Genomic DNA, 25,595 nt, shown 5'->3' on the forward strand with positions numbered 1-25,595 from the left:
GAAAGATGAACATATTCTCTGTATGAGCCGGGAAATCCATCTTGTGCCCTCCACATCAGTGTTCCCAGTTTTTGGGATGTCAGATACAGACTAAATTAAACCACCAAGCTTTTCTGGTTCAAGCCTTTAGAAGGCAGATCATGGGATTTCTCAGCCTCTGTAATCACATGAGCCAATCCCTCATTATCTCTTTCTATAAATTTATATATATCCTATTAGTTCTGATTCTCTGGAGAACCCTGACTAACACAGTAACCATATTAGGGGAGCAGGTCTTTAAAGAGGTTAAGTTAAAACGAAGCCAATAGTACGGAGCCCAATTTCAATATGGCTGATGGCCTACAAGGTGAGTAAGAGAAAGACATCAGGGAGGTGCATATAGGGAAGACCATGTGAAGACATCTGAATGTTGCCATCTGCAGACCAGGGAGAGATACCTCAAAGAACCCAACTCTGGTGGCCCCTGTAATCTTTGACCCCCAGTTTCTAAATCTGAAAAAATATATATCTCTCTCTTTAAGCTATTTTGTGATATTTTGTTAGATTTTGTGATATTCTTGCAAGTCAATGAACTCATTAATGAAGTTAAACTTACCAAAGGAAACTTTTTCTTTCCCCACACCCTATATAGAATATGACTATGCAAACTAGTTGGTTAAATTCAGTTCGAAGCATAGATCTCCAGACCATTGGTATCAGCATAACTAGACACTTTTTTAGAAATGCACATTTTTTACCCTAAAAGTACTACTGAAACAAACTCTGAGGATGGGATAAAGCAGTCTGTTTCAGCAAGTCCTCCAGGTGATCTGATCCACATTAAAATTTGAGAAAAAGGGTTTCAAATGCACTGAACTAAGGACCAGGCAGGTGACATCCATGAGTGATGAAGTCCAGGTGTGAGTCAACAGGAAATGTCTGGCATCATAGCAAACTAGAGGAGGCATGTCTCCATTGGGGTCAAGGCCAGCCAAGCCAACTGGTTAATGTGAAATGATTTTATTTTTTTTAAGGTAAGCAAGCAGAACAGATTTTTTGATGGATATTTCATGACTTTTAAATATTGGTAACTAATTCTGATCATTGTTGGCCAACTACATAAAACATGTTTGCAGGATATTTCCATCCCACGTAAGTTCTATTTAATAATAAGGGAGTTTTGAGGAGGGCTGTGGGATAAATCTATTTCTCTTTTGTATATATACAATTTCTTGCTACTTCAAAGAGAATTGAGGAAATTATTTTTTTCCTCTTCTTCTTGGTGATTTTTATATATGTTGGATGAGAGACTTAAACACACTCTGTGCTTATAACTTCTCATTCTGAAAATGTACAGTTTTAGGATGCATACCATTCTTTGTTTCATGGTAATAGCATCCCAGGGCAGGGTTTGGATTTTGGTTCATTTACAGACAAGGCAGGCATGCCTTTAATGGCGTGTCTCAGGTGGACAGAGGTCTGTTTTCAGAGCCCTTGCTGCATGGAGCAGCACTCCCACTGCCATCTGTGACTTGTATATGGGGATTTAAAGATGGAGATGTACTGACTGGGACAGTTTCTCCTTCACTGACCATCTGCCACAGGTGCTGGAAACAGTGCCCATAGTATTCAATCTTCAGATGAAAGACTGAATTAGCTGCCATGAGTTTCTTACTAAATTGTTGCACCTACTGTTTGAATGCCACATTCTACGGCACCTAACTTGCTTTTTTGGCTGCTTTTATTTGCTTGTTTGAGGGGATTTGGGGGGGGGCATCATTTAAAAATGAACACGATTTTCATTGAATACTTATGCAAAAGCCGACTCATTGGAAAATATCCTGATGCTGGGAAAAATTGAGGGCAGAAGGAGAAGGGGGCAACAGATGAGATGGTTGGATGGCATTATTGACTCCATGGCCATGAGTTTGAGTAAACTCCAGGAGATGGTGAAGGACGGGGAAGCCTGGTATGCTGCAGTCCATGCGGTCGTAAAGACGCAGACATGGCTGAGCAACTGAACAACAACAACAAATGAATACAGAGAGAGGGAAAAAATTAATAAGTTCTTGATGATTATAAATTAGGAATATTTGTCAGTGTCCTACACAGCTGGTCTTTTCCTCTGCCCCCATCTTTATCCCTATTCTCACCCTAGGACTATAGCTGAAACCTTAAAGATGATATTTTCTGCTAGTAACACTACCATAAATAAGGATTATTGTTAGAGTAGCATGGAATGAAGTCACTTCAATGAAGGATAGGAAGTGCAGCTTATCAACTAAAGCTGTGAAAATAATAACAGAATCCCTACATATTTAAGAGAAGGGTTAAAATGGGACAATTTATGTAAATCAGTTAAATCATATATCCAGTCCTTCATTTGGGAAAATGAATTTTTTTTAAATTTTATAATCTAAGTGATTGATTATATTTAGAAATGTCACTATATTTAGAAACAATCTTAATTAAAGTAGACACAGGGAAAGGAATTATGGCCTTCACAATAAAGATGAAATATTAGCTTAGAGAGGCTAAATGTCAGATCAAAATATGATAGAGTTAGAATGCAAACTGTATCTAGTCTTTATCCAAATTAAAAAAATGTGGCTACTTATAGTAATCTTTTTCCACATAATTAACTCATACATTATTGAACTCATAAATCCCATGAGTCAGATAATTTGGGATCATCTATGGCTTTATTAATTCATTTTCTAATTCATCAATAGACTCAAGACTCAAAAGGCTCTTCTGCTATAAACACTCCTCACGATTAGAAGGGAAACTATCCCTGTTTGGATGGTTTATCATTTTCCCCTCCTCCAATGTCAATATTCTTTTTCCTTTTTTTTAAATTATAGTACCTTCCTTACTTTCTTCACAGCTCTCAGATTTGGTGTTAGATATTCTGTTTCATTTTCAGCAGATTTGCTTTTGCATATATGGATGAGGGTAACATTAACATACTGAACATGTAGTAGATGAGAGAAAAAACAGTCCTTTGATTTAACAGAGCCTCATACTAGAACCTCTACAAGGAAATCAAACCCTCTGCTCTGAAGTCTGACAGCCTATTTTCTATGGATTTTTATCTTATAAGAATCTCTTTCTATGACATTAGTTGTATTTTCCAAGTTTCTCTTATTCTCTCAATTTCTGTTAACCTGAGATCAGCATGTGCCAAACTGAAGAAGAATGAAAGGAGCTGAAATTGGTGAAGGAACACATTTGTTGAATTGGGAACATGTGTACACCTGTGGCGGATTCATGTTGATGTATGGCAAAACCAATACAAATTGTAAAGTAATTAGCCTTAAATTAAAATAAATAAATTTTAAAAAATAAAAATAAATAATAAATCATCTCACATAACACTGTTGAAGGACCTATCCCAATTCTTTTTCAGATGAAACTATAAAGAATTAAATATTTTGTAGTCTAAGATGGATCTGCATCTACACAGATGTGCACTTCCTCTCAAATGGCCTTGATGTTCTTGGAAAGAAAAGAAAAGAAAATTGTGAAAAAAATATAACATATATCTGTTTTGTTGCAAAGCTTTTTGGACAAATTTCCATCCAGATGCAAGACTGAACTGCATAATCAAAATAACTAATCTTGAGACTTTTTGGGTGGCATCCTCCTACTACTGAAACTTAAGGAGAACAGCCACTACCAGGGCATTCAGTCCTCAAGAGAGAAGGTTCTGACTAAAGTCAAGTCTATGTTTTAAGAAAACAAGCAGCACTTTGTTATCTCTTCTGCTTATTTTCAAAATAATGTGATAAGTATCTGTTGAACTGACTCAACACAAATAGCTACTACATGATCTCCAAACCTATATTCACCTAGGAAATTCTAATTGTGACAGTAATATAGATTTATTTACATTTCAATGGCATGAAACTAGTTTAGTTGATTTATTTACATCCCAACTGGAATGAAACTGATTCAGTTATAGATACCTTGGCAAAACACACACACACACACACACACACACCAAAGATATCAACATTATTTGATCAATATTATAATATTGATCAAAATATCTGCTCCAGAGAGTATACATTGACCTTCCTTACCTCCATCTCCTCTTACAAATTGAAATTTTAAAAATGCCTGTATCTTCATAAAATATATCCCAGTCACTAGATGAGTTTTCACACAGAATGCATCACCCAGTGAAATCTCAACTATATTATCTACCTACAGTGTGACTGAGCCATCATTCCCTTTCATCAATGAATATAAGTTACATTTTTATTCTTTTCCTTCACACTAAACACTGACAAAAGCACACAAGAATGCTACATTCTAAGTTGATTTTAAAAATCCTATAAGGGCATGTTTGGTTATACCAGAGAAACAGTACACAGTGAAAGGTGATGAGCTCTAGGAATGTGATGATCTGGGTGGAGCCATCAGTTGGCACAGTTGACCTTATTTCTAATCTTTAGTACTTTTTAAGGCCATGGAAGCAATCAGCGCATGGGAATGTGCTCCCTGTCCAGTATCCTCCCCACCTTCTATCCTTTTCCTGTAGATGGATCTCTTTTAGACTCTCCTTTCCAGAACCCTCTATCAAATTATCACAATAAAAATGAGAAACTAGTCTATTGTTTCTGATTTTCATTAGATTTCTTATTACTATCTCGAGTAATGATCTGGCTATAGACCTAAAAGGAAAACTGGTCCTGGTTTTCCATCTCCGCAAGAATCCAGGGTGCACCATTACATTCCATTGCTGAGAGAGAAGAATTCTGAAGAGGTACTCAGTCTCTAAAATCAATAGAATCACATGTTATATATTCTGAACTTTTCTATCTCAGGCAACAAAAAGATCCTTTTTATTTCACTTTACCAGACAGTAGTAATTGAATAGATCGTCAGTGTTTAATCCTCAGCCAAAAAAAAAAAAAGATAATACTTTCATGTAGCATATATGAGAATTTTTTGTACAGAATCTGTGATCTTCAAAAATAGATTTTCAGTATTCCTTTAAGCAGTCTTTTTGAAGTTCACCAATTTATGACTATTCTGACTTTTCTCTTCCCTTTCAGGTCATGAAGTTTTATCTGTCTAAATTAAGGGTCACTGGGGAACACTCAGCAGTTCTCAGAAAAGGTTTATGGTTTACTCATGGAGAAAAGGGGTTCTTGGATTTTGAGGTTTTAAGAGGTTATGTGGCAGCCTGAGCCTTTGGATTCTCTCAAAGGAGTCATTATAAAAAGCAAAGTCAAATTTATAAATTGCGAACCTTAACCTTTTTTCAGGCTTCTCTTATGGCTCAGCTGGTAAAGAAACCACCTGCACTTATGGAGACCTGGGTTTAGTCTCTGGGTTGGGAAGATCCCCTGGAGAAGGGAAAGGCTGGCTACCCAATCCAGTATTCTGGCCTTGAGAATTTCATAGACTGTATAATCCATGGGATTGCAAAGAGTCAGATACTACTGAGGGACTTTCACTTTCACTTCACTTTTAGCCCTTTTTCACCATATTTCCCTGCACCAACCTCTCTTCATGGAGGATGGCCTGGAGATGAAGGACTCTCCCTTTCCATGGGCTAATAGCATAAATTCTGGATCATAAAACTAATGTGGAAACAGTGTCTACTGTATCGGCAATAGCTAAGTATATGAGTACTGGGTCCTGTCTGACTCTTTTTGACCCCTTGGAAGGTAGCCAGCCAGGTTCCTGTCTGTGGAATTCTCCCAGCAAGAATACCAGAGTGGGTTGAAATTTCCTCTTACAGGTGATTTTCCTGACCTAGGGATTGAACCGTGTCCCTGACATCTCCTGCATCGGCAGAAAGAAATATTACACTCCAATAAAAATTTTATTTTAAAAAAGGAATATTGTCTGTGGACAACATCTTCAGCCTATGCTCAAGAGTTCTAGTTGACTCTTTTTGAAGCCCTGGTGTCCTACACATCTCAGACTTCACTAGCCTGACAGTCACATAAGCTGATTTCTTGCAGTAAAAAACTAATATAAGTGTTCTAATGTATAATATCATAAAAGAAATGAGTCGCCAGTCTAGGTGTGATGCAGGATACAGGGGGCTGGTGCACTGGGATGACCCAGAGAGATGGTATGGGGAGGGAGGAGGGAGGGGGGTTCAGGATTGGGAACACGTGTACACCTGTGGTGGATTCATGTTGATGTATGGCAAAACCAATACAGTATTGTAAAATAAAATAAAGTAAAATTAAAAAAAATAAATAAATGAGACAACATTATGATAAAATTTATTTTCTTTGTAGCATTTAAAATATAAGAGAAGAGAAACTATTAAATATACTCTCACTATCTACATCCCTATTAGTCTTCTATTACTGTTTTAACAAATGACCACAGAATTAGTGGCTAACAGCAAATTGCAGTCTTTCAGATTTGAAAGTCAGAAGTCCAAAAGGATTCTTACTGAGTTAAAATCAGGGTGTCCTTGTGGCTGAGTTTCTTCTGAAGTTTCTAGGAGAAAATCTATTTTCCTTTTCCCAGTTATTATAGACTTCCTGATTTCTGTGGCTTGTGGCCCCTTCCGCCATCTTCAAAGCCAACAGTGCGGCATCTTCCGATCACTCTCTCTGATTCTTTGCCTCACTCTTTCTTATAAGGACACTTGTGATTACATAAGGATCATCCAGATCATCCAGGACATCTTCTAATCTCAATATTAGCTTATTAACAAATTTAATTTCACCTGCTCCCTTGATTCCCCTTTACTATAAAAAATAATATACTCAAAGTTTCCTGGGATTAAGACATAGACACCTTTGAGGGGTCATTATTCTTACTACAACACCATCTATTGCATTTGCATCAATATTACTAATATTGAATTCTTACATGCTTTTGTCTGTCCTGAAACCTCTAATGCAACAGCTCCACCTTCCATAAATGTAAACTCTTTTATCCAGATTCTAATTGTTGTTTTCCTAACACCTATTCAAGTGGTGATTAGACTTAAATTCATACTTTCATGAGTCTACCAATTTAATACTGATTTTGAATACTGACTTCTCTAGTACTATAGCTATACTAAATTATAGTTTAGGTATCTATCCTTAAACTATAATTTTGATTTCACTTTACCTTGAATCCATACTTCCCCAAAAATCTGTCTTTTTTTTTTAAATAAATGTTATACTTTATTATACAGATAATTTAACACTTATTCCACTTGGATCACATATCTTTGAATATAGTTCTTTTCAGTTTTATTAGCCATTAACAGCAAATATCTAAAACTTAGATCTTAGAGACAGTAATTCAGAAAGTATTAAATCAACAATTTCCAAATCAGAACAGACTTGTGGTTGCCGAGCGGGAGCGGGGTTTGGAGAGGGATGGACTGGGAGGCTGGGGTTAGCAGATGCAAACCATTATATATAGAATGCATAAACAACAAAGTATTCACTGTATAGCACAGGGAACTCTATTCAAGATCCCGTGACAAACCATAATGGAAAAGAATCTGAAAAAGTTTATTCTTAAAACCTCCTTTCCTCCCTTTTCAAAAGTCATTCACCACTCTTTAAATGTGTTTACTTTGCCTAAAAAGCGCTTCTTTGATCCTATAATTTTTTTCTACTTATCCAGTCCATTTTATTAAAAAGTTTAATCTTAAACTCTGTAATCTTTCTGAAACTGTTGCTGTTTAGTTTTCAGAAGACCAAAAGAGGAGAAAGCAAAAAAAGGGGGGAAAATACAAACAGCAAATTCTGATCAATTTCCATGTTTGCTGGTTGTCTAATCTTTACAGGTGTTCAAATACACATCAGCTTTATGTGTTTCCTTGAAGACCGAAAGGATATCTAGCTGAGCTGTCTCAGGAGCTTTTCAAGCAATGAAACAGTAAAGAACAATAGAAAGAACTTATCAACTGAGATTTGACTCCTTTCCTTGTGTCTTCTAAAGAGACAAGGAGAGAGCATTTTAAAGTTGGATCCTTTGGGGAATATTATCCTTGCCTACTTCACAGGGTTGCATAGGGAATAAAGCATTGAGTTACCTATTTACATAAATTAAATGAATGTGATAACTATTGGAAACAAATTAACAGATAAGCATTATAAAATATAATTGATCAGAGGTATAAATACTAATTTTTAATGTTCAATACATTAAATTTATACATGTAAGGTCCTTGTACATATATAAGGACCCTGTAATGAAAATTATGGTAGCTTTGAGGTACTGAGATTCTGAGAAATATTTGTTGTTCAGTCATTCAGTCATGTCCAACTCTTTATTAAGTAAATTGTAAACATCTTTACCTTTGAAAGAAAAATTGCTATAAATTGAAGATTGCCATTCAGAAAATTACCTTCCTATTTTTCTGTACCCTAATACTGATATTTTGGAAAACTGAAAGTTACACTGTCATAGATAGCCTGATATTGAATATAAACATTTAAATCTTTGGATAGTTTCTAAAAATGCACTAGATGAAGACTCTTGAATGATACCAGATGCCATTATTTCTGAGGGGTCTTTCATGCACTCTATATGTTTGAACAAATATAATATTAAGCATTTACTGCAAATTCCTAAGGATATTATAAATATAAATAAAATTAGAAATAACATTCTAAATTATGCTATGGCCTTTTTTGTGGAATCTAAAAGAAAGAAAGTGAAAGTGTTAGTGGCTCAGTCGTGTCCAACTCTTGGGGATCCCATGGATCCTTTGTGATCCCATGGACTGTAGCCCATCAGTCTCCTCAGTCCGTGGGATTCTCCAGGCAAGAATACTGGAGTGGGTAGCCATTCCCTTCTCCAGTGGATCTTCCTGACCCAGGGATCAAACCTGGATATTCCATATTGTAAGTAAATTCTTTACTGTCTAAGTCTCCAGTGAAGACAGTGCTTAGAAAAAAAATAGTTGATTAAGTGAAATAAGTTTAAGTCCTTTCAATATACTTCCCTATAAGCTTATTTCAGCTGATTAAAATTAAAATAGCAGAGTAAAGAAGCATGAATAGATGACATTAAACTATAAGTTTCATTCATAAAAATTACTTCCCAGTGCTAGTAGAGTAGTTTCAGTTTAGTTTTGAAAGTACATTGTAGCCCACTCTGTAATCTACACAAGTTAAATAATTCAAGATGGAAACTACTACATATGGCATATTTTTAGTGATACATTTTTAAAAATAATGTTTTATTTATGATGCTAAGAGAATTTTTAATTCCCAAGAAGAGAATTGTAGATTTGTTCATTATTCAAGTACATTGCTTTCCCATGTTTTCTGTATTTTGCCTTGATAGCAAATGATCTCTAAATTAAAATTTACTACTTTTTGAAATAATATAAAATTTAAAAATATTTCTGAACTTCAGCAATAGAGTTTTATTTGAGTGGAAGTGTGCACAACACTCACTAATACAATTCTTAGTTTGCTAGATGTATGACTATATTAAATACTAACTAGATGTTTCCTAAATATGGTACATATCTCATAGTTTTCCCAGAGTAGATAATTGGGATGGAGTCTCATGGAAGAAAGACTTCCTCTTCATGGCTCTCAAGAGCTCAGCCAATGAGAAACTGTCACAACTCAGCCAATAAAATGTCACTATATTTCAAAATCCCAATTCCTTCAACAAACTCTTTGCTTACTATAGTCTTTCCAATTTATTTTCTCCTCTTTAAAAGAGTTCTCCTTTCCTTATTGAGGGGAACTTGTATGTTGCAGACCCTGAATTCTAATTCCCTGCTGATGCTAAATAAACTCATTTTTGCTGGAGAGATAACTGGCAGTCAATGTGTTTTAGAGAGACAATTATTATGCTTTGTTTTCAAATATTTTTATTTAAAACACTTTAAAGGGTTACTTATTTCCTAAGTATTCCTTTCCATGGATTCATAATTTTAAATATAAGTGTGTGTTCAGTCATGTCCAACTCTCTGTGACCCTATGGGCTGTAGCTCACCAGGCTCTTCTGTCCATGGAATTCTGGAGTAGGTTGCCATTTCCTCCTCCAGGGGATCTTCCCAACCCAAGGATCAAACCGACATCTCCTGCATCTCCTGCATTTGTAGGCAGGTTCTTTTATCACTGAGTCACTAGGGAAACCTGTTAAATATAAATAGTGAGCTAAAGGAATTGGAAGGCTTAATTGGATAAATAAAAGCTTTGTTTACGAGCATTTTTTTTTAATCACACAAAGAAATATGCAATCCTTTATTTTTGAATAGATATCAACATAGAAAATTAGGCTATTTAGTTTTTTTTTTTTTTTTGGCTGTTTCACATAGCATGCAGGATCTTAATTCCTTGACCAGGAATTGAACTTGGGCTCTGTGAAGGGAAGTCCAGATTCTTAACCACTGGATCACCAGGAAGTCCCTGTTTAGAGTTTTATGTTAACTTTAAATAATAAACGACATTATACAGGTGGCTTATATCTGAACTCAAGAAGCATTAGCCAAGTAGGCCATATTCTATTAAGTGTAAACAGCTTTTGGCATCTTAAACATGCAGGATAAATTTACCCATATAGTAAAATAATATTTAGAAACATAGAAAATATTTATTTACACTTAGCAAGGATCACATGGCAGTTGCTGAAAAAATACACAAATACTAAAAGGCCTTTAATTTGGATTTTATTGTGTGTCAGTTGAATAGCGATCAATCGTATATGAATGAAAACTTATCTGCTCAAAAGCAGAAAGATTGTTGAGAATATAATAAATTTTATTTTGTCAAGTTGAGGCAAACACTTTTTTTGGGAAAAATATTTTACCATAGCAACCAAGTAATTGTTTTAGTATGCATGGTGTGTGTGTATACATGTGTGTGTGTGTATTTGAAGGAATGTGTAAAGTTATAAAAACAATGTTTATAATTTCAACTTCTAAAACATAATTAGCTTGGGGGTAATGACCAGCACGAGCTTCCCAGGTGGTGCTAGTGGTAAGGAACCCACCTGCCAATGTAGGAGACATAAGAGATGCAAGTTTGATCCCTTGGTTGGGAAGATCCCCTGGCAGAGGGCATGGCAATCCACTCCAGTATTCTTGCCTGAAGAATCCCATGGACAGAGGAGACTGGTGGGCTACTACCCATAGTGTTGTAAAGAGTCAGACACAACTGAAGCGACTTAGCATGCATACAGGCAATGACCAACACAACAATTAATTGACAGCATGTGTTTTGCAAGATGATATCACTACTTGTATCTATATCTAGTTATCTAAAAGGTCACTATTTTAAAACTAGAATCTTAAAACTACGAATGCCTAAAATTTTAATTTTCATTAGGCCAAAAGTTAACATCTGTGATCATAAGTTAGTAGTGGAGTGGAATGTGTGTGCTCAGTCATCTGACTCTCTGTGAAACCATGGACTGTATGTAGCTCACCAGGCTTCTATATCCATGGAATATTCCAGAAAGAATACTTGAATGGGTTGTCATTTCCTCCTCCAGGGGATGTTCCTGACTCAGGGATCATACCAGCATCTCTTACAGCTCTTGCATTGGCAGGCAAATTCTTTACCACTGGGCCACCTGGGAAGCCCCATAATTTAGTAATAGTACATCAGTTTCGCTCCTCAGTTTTAAGTTGACCCCTGAAGCCACATCTTCAAAGGCACAGACAACTTGAAGAGAGGAATCTTAAAGTTCAAGGAGACACTGTAAGGTATTTACAGTTCAAATGTGCTCTTGTTGCTTGAAAAGTGCCTGTTTGTCCAAAGGAAGACAGACTGCTAACATGGAAAGGTAAAGATGTTGAGGTTCCAAAATAATACCTCTTTTTATTAATCTGCTCACTCAAAATAGTGAATATGAACAATGCCAAAGGACATTCAAAATAAGCAATAAAATTATTTTTCTATTTTAAAAGTTTATTATTACAACAAATTCAGTGTAATATAGAAGTAACCTTTCTGTTTACTCATATCTAATACTTAAGAGTATTAAATTTACACAAATTAAAAAAATAAATAAACAAAAACTTTTGTAAATGCAACTCCTGAGGTAAAGGAAACCTGCTCTCTAAGTGGACTGAGTCCACATCTCCCTCATTGGCAGGTGAGTTCATTCCGACTAGCGCCATCTGGGAGGCCCCCATTGTAAAATAGAATTAGGACTCTAATAAAGAGTTTTCTTAGCTTTTCCATCAAATAAAATATATCTTGGGAGAATAAGAATAAATTAACTTCTGTGATGAGGAATACCACAAAGTTAGATTCAAAAACAATCTGAAGAACTACGACTCGGTTATTTAAAACAGAGAAATGCACTAACTAGGGAAGGAGGCAGAGAATGGCAGGAATTTCACAAGCTCTTTACTGTTACACTATTTCTTACCGTGTAGAATGATTTATTATTATCAATCTAGTATCATTTTGAAATAACATTTAAAAACTATCACAGTTTAGTATTGATTCCCACCACTTTGATGACCTAAAGCCAGAAAATATAAGTAGAAGTAATTGAGCTAATCTTCACAACTTAGCAATGTTTAACACTGCTTCCCTAGCGGCTCAGATATTAAAGCAATGGAGGAGACCCAGGTTTGATCCCTGGATTGGGAAGCTCCCCTCGAGAAGGAAATGGCTACCCACTCCAGTATTATTGCCTGGAGAATTCCATGGACAAAGGAGCCTGGTGGGCTACAGTTCATGGGGTCACAAAGAGTCAGGCATGACTGTATGACTAACACAAATACTTCTTTTAAAATTATAAAGTATCAATTACATAGCAGTTAATGAGATGGATTGGAAAGAACAGAAAGAATTATGAAGGAGTAAGTTAAATTTGATACCTGAAAGCTGGTTAAAAGTATTTGCTTAGCCAGAATCTTCTTCATAAAGTTTTCCCTTAATCCCAGGTGTTGGCAGACATTGTGTTGAATTTAGGAGCCTAAATTGCAATTGACCAAATCAGTTTTATCTTGTGTAAAGTAAAATCTCCAAATTCATTTTAAAATGAAGGGCCCTGATGACAATCATTTCAATAATGAATTCTAATTTTAAGACAGATGTGTAGACAGTTACTTTAAGAGATAGCTACATCGGTCCTGAGTTGCATCATAGAAACTGAAAACAATACTGAAGACTACTGGTGAAACTAGATCCTATCTCATAGGTCTCCCAGTAACAAATTCAGAAGGGAAGTCTCTGGGGTAAAAGGAACACGTAAGAGAAACACCATAGACCAAGGGAGATGGAGCCCTGATAGGTCAGGTCATTTTGTCTTATTATACAATTTAATCATCTACCTTTTCTAAACTTTGCAGACTGTAAAGACAATCAGTCTTCAGAGAAGGTAACTATCCAAAACCATTCAAGGGATATGCTTGTTAAACCAGTCCTTTCACCACTTGATATGGTTAGAAGGAACTAAAAAATAATATCCTTTCTAGTCTCAGTTCAGTTCAGTTGCTCAGTCATGTCCAACTCTGCAACCCCATGGATTGCAGCATGCCAGGCTTCCCTGTCCATCACCAACTCCTGGAGTTTACTCAAACTCATGTCCATTGAGTTGGTGATGCCATTTAACCATCTCATCCTCTGTCGTCTGCTTCTCCTCCTGCCTTCAATCTTTCCCAGCATCAGGGTCTTTCCCTTCTAATTTAAAACTATTTTAATACAATCTCTATGAATGTCCATTCTCTCTCTGTTGTGTTCTCTCTAGCTTTTTCATGTTCTCTCTCTTTTTTTGCCTCAGGCTAGACTGCATGTTCCAACTGGACAAATGAATGATCCAGGCAAACTAAGTGTTCAGAAGTAAGAGCATACCCAAAACAAGATTACCTTTCTCTTCCGCAAGGTAGAAACTATCAACAGGTGATATGAGATCAAGATTAAATTAAGGATATGGCACTTAAGGTGGGATTCCCAGGTGACGCAGTGGTAAAGAATTCGCCTGCTAATGCAAGATATGTGGGTTCAATCTCTGAGTTGGTAAGATCTCCTGGAGCAGGAAATGGTAACCCACTCTGGTATTCTTGCCTGGAAAATTCCATGGACATAGGAGCCTGACAGGTTACAGTCCCTGGTGTCACAAAAAGTCAGTCACAACTAAGCAGCTAAACAACAATACTACTTCTGATTGGACAAGATGAGAGTTGAATCACTATCAGATACATGTTTGGTTGTATTTCACCCTTGATAGAGAAAAATAGGAAAAAAAAAAAAGAAACCAGGTTAACTTTCTTTTTTAATACTATGAAATGTAAATCACAAAACAACTGCTACAAATAAGTAGTAATGGCATGGATTTAAATGTACTCTCGCCTTGGAGAAATAATGTTTATATCATGTAAGGAATCCATTCAATAGTACAAAAATGGAAAAGGATAATAATAAGCAAGATAGAATCCTCTACTATTTTAGTAGTGACTTTAGATTTTCATCCCAAAAAAGGCATACTTTGGTAAAATGATCCAAAAGGATTTTTATCTAGGTAAAAATTAAAGGTTTTGCATAATTAGGTTCATTTAGTGTAAGGATTGTTGAGAAGTCTCCTTAATAGTTGTGAAAATTAAAAAAAAAAATCTCCCACATGAGAACAAGCAAAGATATGTATGAGAATTTGATATAGCAAGTGAATAGCCATGAATGCTTATATTTGTTGGAGACTAAATGAGAGGAAGGGAGTGGAAAAGATTTATAGCAAGGGGGAGAAAAAAAGGAAATATGAGCTGAGCTGATTGGAGATGTTGGCACAGGAAGTCTGGGGGGTGGGCTAACCAGAGTGGGGTTATTGGTTATCAATTAGTTAGGGCACAAAATTGGCTTTTTGTACTTGGCCCTCAGTTGGAGCTAGGGGGCAAAAATTAGGGAAATTTTTAGTTATCAACCAATTCCTTGCTTTTGGGGATCAAATGCTATAGAAGTTGTGGTTCAAACTGGTTGCTGCAGAGGCTGTGGATTAGTGTTCTCTTTTTACACATGAGATGGTCATTGCCCATTCATATATTCATCTCATAGTATAAGGGAAGAAAACTACTTCAGAGTTCCAGGTAATAAGGGTTTAGTATATCACACAGTCCTTAACCTCTGCTTTCTGGATGAAGTGATTGGCCCAAAGAAGCATTTTTCATTCAAGTTCAAGCTGCATAGAATATATTATCCCAATCCCTTCTGAGGAGGCTAAACTGGAAACCGGAGTTCTTCATGAAAAGAAAGCAAGACTCAATTGGGGAAAGAGGGAATGTACAATTTAGACTTGACAACAATTTCACCTGTATGGCTATGCCAGAGACCCATCTGAAAAATAACCCAGGAGAATTTAGAGAGATCCATAGAAAGAGTATCTAAAACTGGAAAAGTCCACGTTTCTGTGAATCATACAATCAAGCAGTATCTCTGGCTTTCTTGAGATTTTGCGCAAGAGCTGCTTAATCCTCACGTTTGCCAAAGTGATTTCATGTCATCTTTTGCAATCTAATGAATTATCACTTTTTAATTTACAAAATTCCTGTTATGGATCAGACTCTGTGGCCCACAGCACTGTGTTCTTTGATATTTGGTTCTTTTATCTTCAAGGCACCCTGGAAGCTGTACTTCCAATATGACCCTCCCCAACAAATTCCTTGCAGTTAGCAAGAATCATGTGACTCTGGGGTAATGACATATAAGAAGAGACAGATGTCACTTCTGAGCTTAGACATTTAAATGCTGAAGGAATTATCTCATCTCTTTCTGTCTTCTGATATTAAATATTATGGAAGAGGCCTCACGTCACCTAAGTGACAGTAGGTGATGATCAGTAATGAAACTGAAAGGTCACCAAATGCTGTAAGTGAAGACAGATTAGAGTTTGGACTTTTTCCTGGGGACATGCAATATTCAGCAGGTGTTTTCTGATTATGTATTCTGTTCAAAGCAATGTGCTGGTGACAATTGAAAGTGATCACTCTCTTGTAAGCAGGGGGTTGACATGGCGAGATTGCTCTGGCTGCCTTGTGCAAAATAGGTTGGAGAGGAAAGTGAATGCAAGGAAGAGACTAGTTAAAGAGCTCAGTCTTTGCATGAAACAGCCAAAGTGGGCTATACTTCCCTTAACTACCTTTACATACAAAACAATGGAATATTCTCTGGGTTCTTATACATAGGGAAGTGAAAGGATAAAAAAGAATAAGAGCGTGTGTGCTCAGAAAGAAAAAATAATAAGAATGTGTGTCCAACTCTTTGCCATCCTATGAACTGTAAGCCCACTAGGCTTTTCTGCCCATGGGATTCTCCAGGCAAGAGTACTAGAGTGGGTTGCCATTGCCTCCTCCAGGGGATCTTCCCAACCCACAGATCAAACCTGCATCCCCTGCATTGGCAGGCAGATTCTTTACCACTGAGCCACTGGGAAGCCCCCCAAAGAATACAAATCCCTAAAAATCAAGAAGCTTATAATTTAAACAACAGCTATGTGCCAGTAGGCTTATAATTTATTTCCATGCCTGAGAATGCCTTCCCTAAGCACATTCTGGCAAACCACAAAACCAAACAAACAGAAACAGAATAAAACCTATTAGCCATTAGAATCGTAGCACCAGATAATCACGTTACTGCAAAATATAAATATGCAATTTTATACCTAGAAGCACATTAAGTTGAAAGAAATTTTAACTGAATTTGTGTAAATTAATCAATAAAAACATGCTTTTGTTAACAGCCTTTTCTGGCATATCAAATGTTCTTAGTCTTTAAAGAACATGAATATAATACCTCAGGAAAGATCTGTTCTCCACACATTTCCTGTATAAAATGCAGAAAAATAAATAATAAAGAACCAGTGTGTCTTCCTCTGTGGGGTGATGTTGGCATATATAAATAAGCTTCTTTGTGCATAAAATCAAAGACATGGGACCAAAGTTTCTGATTTGTACAGTGCTTTTTATTCTTTCTTTAAAAAGATAGCAAGATTGAGGGGAAAGCCATTTAGGAGGAATAATTGTCTTCCAATGGCCAGCTTGCAGAAACTCATACACATAGAAATGATGTTAAAAAATTGTTTTGACACTTTGGTAAATGAAAGTATAAGATGCATAGGGATATATCAGAGGTGCATATGAGTCTGTGGTCCATGAAAAGTGCTGATTAGAAAGGAGAGACTTAATGGTCTCTAATTGCACTGTAATTGAGTGCAGTATAATAGCAGTGAAGATAACAGATTTGTGTGTTAACATGAAAAATATTAGAGGGGTGGATGCACAATGTTTGGGATAATTAATTCTATCTCCCATTTCCTATAAATATATGCATCTATAAACTGAATTAGATTTGAAAGAGAATCCAAAGAACAAAATATAGTGTCTGAGCAAGCTTAATATTGTATGGGAGATTAAATTACTATTTTTGATGTTCTCTGTGACTATCTCATTTAGTTTCTATTGTGCTTGTTATTCATTCTAAGGTGTCCTTTTTAAATGAATTGAATTATGCATAAAAATCTGCAGACCTACACAGAAAGTTTAGATGCAGTGTCATTTAGACCTTTTATCTCACAGCAAATTCTAATAGATTTTTGGTTGTATATGTTTTAGTTTTATTTGTTTGTTTAGAGCTCTGGGTATGTGTGTGTGTGAATCTTACTCTTTGCAGTTCAAAGAAAAAATATTAGACAATTGACATAGCAGATATTTTGCATCCAATGTAAAGCAGCTTCTATTTAAACTAAAAGAGAAATCAAATAGCTTGTAAGATTGGTGGAAGCATGTCATTTAAGAACAAACTACCAAGAAATGAATAAAGGCATTTAGAGGTGAATAATAGAAATGCAAATTAAGAAGTAAAAAATAAGATTATTCAGCTCTGTTCCTAAAAGCAGATGATGCCCTTTTCAGGACCCTACAAAGCAATAATGATTTCTTCCTCTTTTTTTTTTTTTGGCTATTCCCGATCCACATTATTAGATAACTGTTCTGCAAAATTACTTTGCTTGGGCAACTTTAACAAGTACCAGAAACTTTTAGTTTGCCACTATAATTATCACAGCTTTCCCAGGAATCGTTAAAAACCAAACCAAACTGAACTTGGTAAGTTGTTTGCAAAAGGATTTTGCATTTTATTTGCTTTTAATGCAAAACATGGCAGTCTGTCTCTGCCTGTGTGTCCTCTGTATTTACCAATGCCAGCTGTTAAGTTTGAATGGAGGGAGAGGCCAGATACTGACATCACCTGGGAAAACTAGATAATGCTTAGTTATTAATATTTACAGAAAAAGAAGAAGCACATTCAGGTTCATGCAAAATGATGAATGTTTCAAGGGGCTGGATACCAGTATCCTTGTCAGGGGAGACCCCACCACAGATTAGGATTTCTGAGAAAGGTGAAAGTTACACCTCAGGAAGCTCCACAGCCCAATCAAAGTGGTTCCTTCACTCATAGCTTGAACTATTCTTCCTTTAAGCTCCCCTGGACATATGCCAGAGATTAGCTTATCTGGGGCTGGTACAGTTCATTTATCACAGTTATACGATATGAAATTTGACTAAAAGGTTCCATATAGGTCATTGCATTTAGGCATTACAGGTTTTATTAATCATCCTCAACCCCTGTGGGCTGAGTAATCTTCCTTGACGTTTATATATGTGTTTAGAGCTAGAAGCGAGCTTTGAAAGTAGAATAAGGGTCACGTAGCCCGCTATCTTTGGAAGCTCATGAGATCAACTCTGAATGCTCCACTGCACCCCTCGGAATAGCTTTATACATCGGTTAGGTCATATTTTATCACCATCTGTTTCACTCTCATTCCTGTATCTCAATTCATTCTGAATGTGAATAGGGGAAAATGGAGAGTTATTTATTAGTCTCCTGTAACAGCTTGGTAACACTAGTTGCTTTAACAAATGATCCTTAAAATCCAATGAGATTAAAGGTTAAATTTGATTTCTCATTGACCAGCATTAAAGTGAAGACATTGCTGATTGGTTGAATGCCATGAGAGACTGGTACATTACTATAAGGAAGATACACTAAAATGCAGTAGCTTATATAAAGTTGTCGATCTCTCTCTACTGAAGTAGTCAGTTGGGAAGAAATCCACACTTACATGACTGTCCTCCTAAAAAAATTGTATTTTGCCCTTTGTGCTTTGGCACTTGTGGCATTGGCCACAGCTGCATGGCCAAACATTGACAATTTTTCTGTAAGATATCTATTCCATTTTCCTGGTGGCAAATTCTTAATCTGAAGAAAAAAAAAATCATAGAACTGAGATGAGAGGATCATTTCCAATTGGATGAGCTTTTTGCTCCCATGCCTAGATTATTTTTATATCATGAATTAGTAAAAGTAACGAATTGCATAAAATATGGACAGAGCTGTATTAACTTGGAGAACTTTAGCACTATAACATTCCAGTTTAAATTATACAGTAATATCCCAATCTGTTCTATATACTCAGATGCATGTTTTTAACATACATGATTGGAAATTCCCTAATACCTTCTTTCAGTGATCCAGAGAATGAGAAGTTTGGAAATAAGCATTAGCTACAGAAGGACTTTATGCAATAACTATGTCTGAAGAGTCTTGCTGTAGAGTGTATACAGTGTATAAAGTGTAATTAAATGTGTTTGCTGCAAAGGATTCATCATGTTTTGCCTGTTATAAAAATAAAATTATCTTTTTACTTTTTTTGTTTAATAATGGATTTTAAACAAATTAGAAATAAACCTTTGGCAGCTATGTGTTTAAAAATGTGATTTTAATTAAAAAAAAATTAAGACAATGTTGATGAGGTTATAGCTTTCAATACCTGAGGGCTGATGTTTGTTACAAATCCTATAAATAGATGTATCAATATTTTTAGCAGAGACAGAAAAAAGAGAGGGAAAAAAGGAAGTGTTATTCCACCATGGTATGACTCCCATGGCAGAGATGTTTCCAACAGGCTTATGATTAGATGCAGAGGACAGAGCTTATCTACCCTAAATAAGGGTGATATTGGCTAGTTACAGGGTACCAGCAGAAAAAGTAGATACCTCATTATAAAGTAGTTTTGTGTACAGTGATCACCTCACACTTTCACAAAGATCATTGCCATCATCAAACCTCCAAGGACTTCTACCCTCCCCTGCGGATGCTTCTGACTCCTTAGATAGTACTGAGAGAATTACCAGACAGAGAAGACAGGAAGAGCAAGGTATAATTAAACCCCTTTGTTAGAGGATCCTACATTCTTGACTTAGGTTTTGCTGCTAATATAGCCCTGGGAAAAAATTTACTGAAACAATAAAAATGATCAATTTAGGCTTCACATTTTTTAACTCCCAATAAAGCTTTTTTCTTCTCTCACTTCTGCTATTTTTCATAATCAAAGTATAAAGCATATTAATGCTTTATCACAAATAATGGCTGTGAGATTATATTAGAGTTTGGGGATTTCAAAGTCATTTTATAAGAATTAGTTCAGTTGTTACACATTTTTGTCTGGAAAGTCTCAGTAATATCAGTAAAAGCCCAGTTAAATTACTTTGAAAAAAAAAAACATGTTTAACATAATATTCAGTCTTTCAGACTTCACATTTCATTCTCCATACACCAGCTTCTACAATGACTAATTGCCTTTTCTCTGAATTCCTTCCATTAGATTTCAAAGCATTAAGACTTAGACCCTTTAAAATCTATCACTGTTATGTAATTATACATTCATGAAAATGTATTAAATATACAACTGGAATCTAACTTAGTCTTGAAAACACAGAAATAAATACATAGATGTCTTATCAGCAAAGAGTTCAGAATTTAATTTGGAGGAAAACAAGCAAACAAACAGCAAGGAGTTTTTGTTAGTCTTCGAATTACAGCAGAGATCCTATCTGGAGGAAGCTTTTAACAAGGACTTGGTCACTGCAAAAAAGACAGTCTCTGCAAACTGTCTTCCATCCAAGAAATCTTTGCCATCAGGTCGTAATGGAAAGCGTGGGCATCACAGCAGAATTTCCAGTCCTGTTTCTAAGAGAAGTAGAAGCAGCAGTCAGAGCACTGGTGGAAACTCTGTTAAGCAGACAGTGCTCTCAGAAAGCATGCCATTGCCTGCATGTTCTTCACCACCTTCAAACACACTTAAAGCTGGTGACACATTAAGGAGGAGAAGCCATACTATATTGGATGAATCCATTAGCCTTTCACCAGGTACGCCGCCTTCTACACTGAACAGTCCAAGTTACAGACGAATGATGGGTAGTCCCTCAGCAACAAAGCTGTGGCCCATTAGCCTTCCAACTGTGAAGAGAAATCATCGAGGAGAGACTTTGCTCCATATTGCTTCAATTAAGGGCGACATCCCTTCTGTTGAATACCTCTTACAAAGTGGAAGCGACCCCAATGTTAAAGACCATGCTGGATGGACACCATTGCATGAAGCCTGCAATCACGGGCAGCTGAAGGTGGTGGAGTTGCTGCTCCAGCACAAGGTGTTGGTGAGCATCGCTGGGTATCAGAACAACTCACCTCTTCATGATGCAGTGAAGAATGGGCATGTGGAGCCTCCAGCGAGGCAGTCAACATATTTGGTCTGCAGCCTGTGGATGATGCAGACAGTAAAGATATGAAATCACTGTTGCTGCTACCAGAGAAGAAGGAGTCCTCATCAATCAGCCATTGCTCAGTAGTAAACATTGGTCAGCATCGGGATGGGCCTCTTGCACTTATAGGCAGTGGACTTTCTTCCAAACAACAGAAAATGCTCAGTAAGCTTGCAACGATTCTTAAGGCTAAAAAGTGTGCTGAGTTTGACAGTACAGTAACTCATGTCATTGTTCCTGGTGATACAGTTCAAAACACCCTGAAATGTATGCTTGGAATTTTCAGTGGATGCTGGATCCTAAAATTTGAATGGGTGAAAGCATGTCTACAAAGCAAAGAATATGAACAGGAAGAAAATTATGAAATTCCTGAAGGACCACAGAAAAGCAGGCTCAACAGAGAACAGCTGTTGCCAAAGATGTTTGATGGATATTACTTCTATTTGGGGGGAACCTTCAAACACCATCCAAAGGACAACCTTATTAAGCTTGTCACTGCCGGTGGGGGCCAGATCCTCATTAGAAAGCCTAAGCCAGACAGTGACGTGACTCAAACCATTAATACAGTTGTGTACCATGCCAAACCTGATTCTGATCAGCACTTCTGCACACAGTATATCATCTATGAGGACTTGTCTAATCATCGCCCAGAAAGGGTTCAGCAGGGCAAAGTCTGGATGGCTCCTTCCAGCTGGTTTATAGATTGTGTGATGTCCTTCGAGTTGCTCCCTCTTGACAACTGAACTCGCACAGTGTGATAACCTAGGGATTGCACTGTTTTCATCAGTCACATTTTTACAAATAGGTAGACTCATTCATCGGAGAAGGTGATGGCACCCCACTCCAGTACTCTTGCCTGGAAAATCCCATGGACGGAGGAGCCTAGTAGCCTGCAGTCCACGAGGTTGCGAAGAGTTGGACACAACTGAGCGACTTCCCTTTGGTCATTGCAAGTGGCATAGAAGGTGAGTAAAAGCATAGCTTCTGTAGATTCTTATGAGAACTCCACCATATAAGTACTACTCTGCTGGCTTCCTTTTGTATTGATTTCTCTTATATCAAAATGGGTTTCCCTGGTGGCTCAGACAGTAAAGAGTCTGCCAGCAATGCAAGAGACCCAGGTTTCATCCTTAGGTTGGGAAGATGCCCTGGAGAATGAAATGGCAATCTACTCCAGTATTTTTGCCTGGAGAATTCCATGGACAGAGAAGTCTGGAGGGCTACGGTCCACAGGGTGGCAAAGTCAGACAGGACTCAGTGACTAACACTTTCACTTTCTTTCATGTCAAAAAGAGTGTAAATAAAGGGGAGTACTCTCAAAGTTGGGCTTCCCAGGTAGTGAGAGTGGTAAAGAATTCGCCTGATAATGCAGGAGATACAAGAGACGTGGGTTCAATCCCTGGGTCGAGAAGATCCCCTGGAATAGGAAATGGCAACCCACTCCAGTATTCTTGCCTGGAAAATCCCATGGACAGAGAAGCCTGTCAAGCTACAGCCCATGGGGTTTCAAAGAGTCAAGACTGAGCGACTGAGCACGTACTCAAAGGTAGCAGGCATTTGCAATCCTCTTCTTGGAATCTGCACAGTAGAGGGAGGTCTCAGGGGAGCCACAAAAGTAGGAGAGAACACAATAGACTAGATCTTACACAAGGGGATATTTTAAAATTTCAAGCAATACATTAAGTAAAATGAATGGTAAATCAGAAGCTTTGCCAAAGTTTCAAACATATGGACACCAAGGAGAGAAGGGTGAGTGGGATGAATTGGGAGACTGAGATTGACATAGATGCAGGTACTGTGTATAAAACAGATTACTGAGAATCTCCTGTATAGCTCAGGGAACTCTACTAAATGCCTTGTGGTGACCTAAATGGGAAGGAAATCTGAAAAAGGGGAGATGCATGCAATACACATAGCTGATTCACTTTGCTATGCAGTAGATGTTAACACATTGTAAAACAGTGATACTGCAATAAATTTATTTTAAAAATAAATAAGAGTTAAATGAACAGTAAACCTTAAACTTTGCCAAAGCTATTGGCAGATAGCTTCATTAAAAGTGAAGAGGCTTAAAAAAAAAAAAAAAGTGTGTCCTAGATAATCATGCAGGGAGTTAGTGGTATTTCTTTAAAAATAATCGTGAGCATTAGAACTGTTAGATCCCAAATAGGTGAAATTTTAATCAATATGGAAATAGATGGGACATATAAGCTGTAGGACAATTTTTTTAAATCATCTGTACATATGGCTAAGACAGAATAAAATATCAAACTAAAACAATTCACAGAATATTAAACAAGGAGGTAATAATAGCTATTTTTATTACAGAGGAAGAGAAACATTTAATAATTAATCAAAACTGTAGTGATGAGCTAAATGGTGAAAAATCAAGGAGAGTCAGAGTTTATAGGACTTTTATATAATAAAGCACTGAGTTTTTGGTAGTGCTTTAATTATTTCCTTTATCAGTACACTTTAAATGAAATTATTAAAAATAAGGATTATAACTGAGATTTTTTTCAAAATCTAGTTATACCAGAAATATAACTGATAATAGAGAAATTGAGTATATAAAGAGTGAATTCCATGCATATATAGAAGGTGATTTCTATGTAGCTTTGTTATTAGCACTGAGGAAATAATGGGCATTTCTGTGATGATTGGGCTCGACAAAAACGTCATCATTTTGAAAATGTCTGTACGTTGTTTTTAGAAACTTAGAATATAAAGACAGCAGCCTCAATATATACCTGATTGCAAAAGACTGTTCTATACATCTGTGTCTCTTTTGCTGTCTCACATACAGGATTATCGTTACCATCTTTCTAAATTCCATATATATGTGTTAGTTACTGTATTGGTGTTTTTCTTTCTGGCTTACTTCACTCTGTATAATCGGCTCCAGTTTCATACACCTCATTAGAACTGATTCAAATGTATTTTTTTTAATGGCTGAGTAATACTCCAATGTGTATATGTACCACAGCTTTCTTATCCATTCATCTGCTGATGGACATCTTGGTTGCTTCCATAAAGTAAAATAAAAATAAAAAATAAATAAATAAATAAAAAGGACTGAATGTGAAGCAGCTGAACTGAGGTGGATGAACATAGAGCCTATTATACAGAATAAAGTAAGTCAGAAAGAGAAAAAAGAAATATATATATATATATATATATATATGATTGCAATGAACTAAAATCCAGTGGTAACCTTGTTAAAAAGCCTATGGATTCCATTCAATTTTCCTAGACTGTAAGCAAAATAATAAGGGACAGAGATTTTATAAAATGCCCCTTAAGATAAAATAAGACTTTGTTGTCTCCTAAAACACTATATTTAGTTTAATTCCCATTTTTATAAAATATGTGATATGTTTCCTTTTGCAGGTAAAATCTAATGAATGACAATGAAATGGTATTAACCTGCGTCATAGTAAAAGTAAAAGTACCATGGAGACTATATAATCTGAATTAAGTTCCAACTTATTTTGAAACTCAAGCTCTTTTACAGATGTCATTTTTGTGTACATATGTGTGCCTATACAGAGAGAATTTTAATATAGCAAGAAAAATAGGACCATTTATTTACATTAGATCATCAAAAAAGTTAAACCAAGGATCTGAGATATAATAGATTATAAGTTTTTAAAAGTTGGGGAAAAAAATATTTGAAGAGGCTTTCATCTGAAAATGTTTCAAAATCACTTGTAAAAGCTGAGAATGAATTTCAATTCACATTTTATTGAATAAAGCTGATATGAAAGATAAGAAAATTGTTTCTCCTTCTTAGTATTAGATCATAAGTTATTGCAAACTGAATCTTGATGATCAATTATTGATCAAAAATAATGGAGATCCAGAGTTCATTTATTATCAAGTTATTTGAATGTTATGAGTATCTTCACAATGAAAAATTACTTATGTTATTTATGTGAACTTAAAAATGCTTCCACATAAATAATACATTCCCTTAGTGAAGAACAGTGAGCTATGTCTTTTGGTTTTATGCATTAATTAAAGCTTAAGAAATTTTCATGAAATATTGTTTTATGTAAAAATATAGCATTATATAAATTCTGTTCTTTCTTCATCTTTCTGTTTAACTATCATTCCTGCATTT

The 25,595-nt window shown here is 36.2% G+C and overlaps 1 protein-coding gene across 1 annotated transcript; it reads left to right on the plus strand.

Moving 5' to 3' along the window:
• The first annotated feature begins 327 nt into the window (after positions 1–327).
• Positions 328–22,230, plus strand: LOC120879253 (BRCA1-associated RING domain protein 1-like). Its single transcript, XM_040262207.1, is given in 3 exon segments — positions 328–346; positions 20,676–21,425; positions 21,428–22,230. Coding segments are annotated over 3 exon segments (1,557 nt in total). The 3' UTR covers positions 22,216–22,230.
• Positions 22,231–25,595: the final 3,365 nt, after the last annotated feature.

The sequence above is a fragment of the Oryx dammah genome, unplaced genomic scaffold, assembly GCF_014754425.2.
Source record: "Oryx dammah isolate SB20612 unplaced genomic scaffold, SCBI_Odam_1.1 HiC_scaffold_20, whole genome shotgun sequence".
Classification (NCBI taxonomy): Eukaryota; Metazoa; Chordata; class Mammalia; order Artiodactyla; family Bovidae; genus Oryx; species Oryx dammah.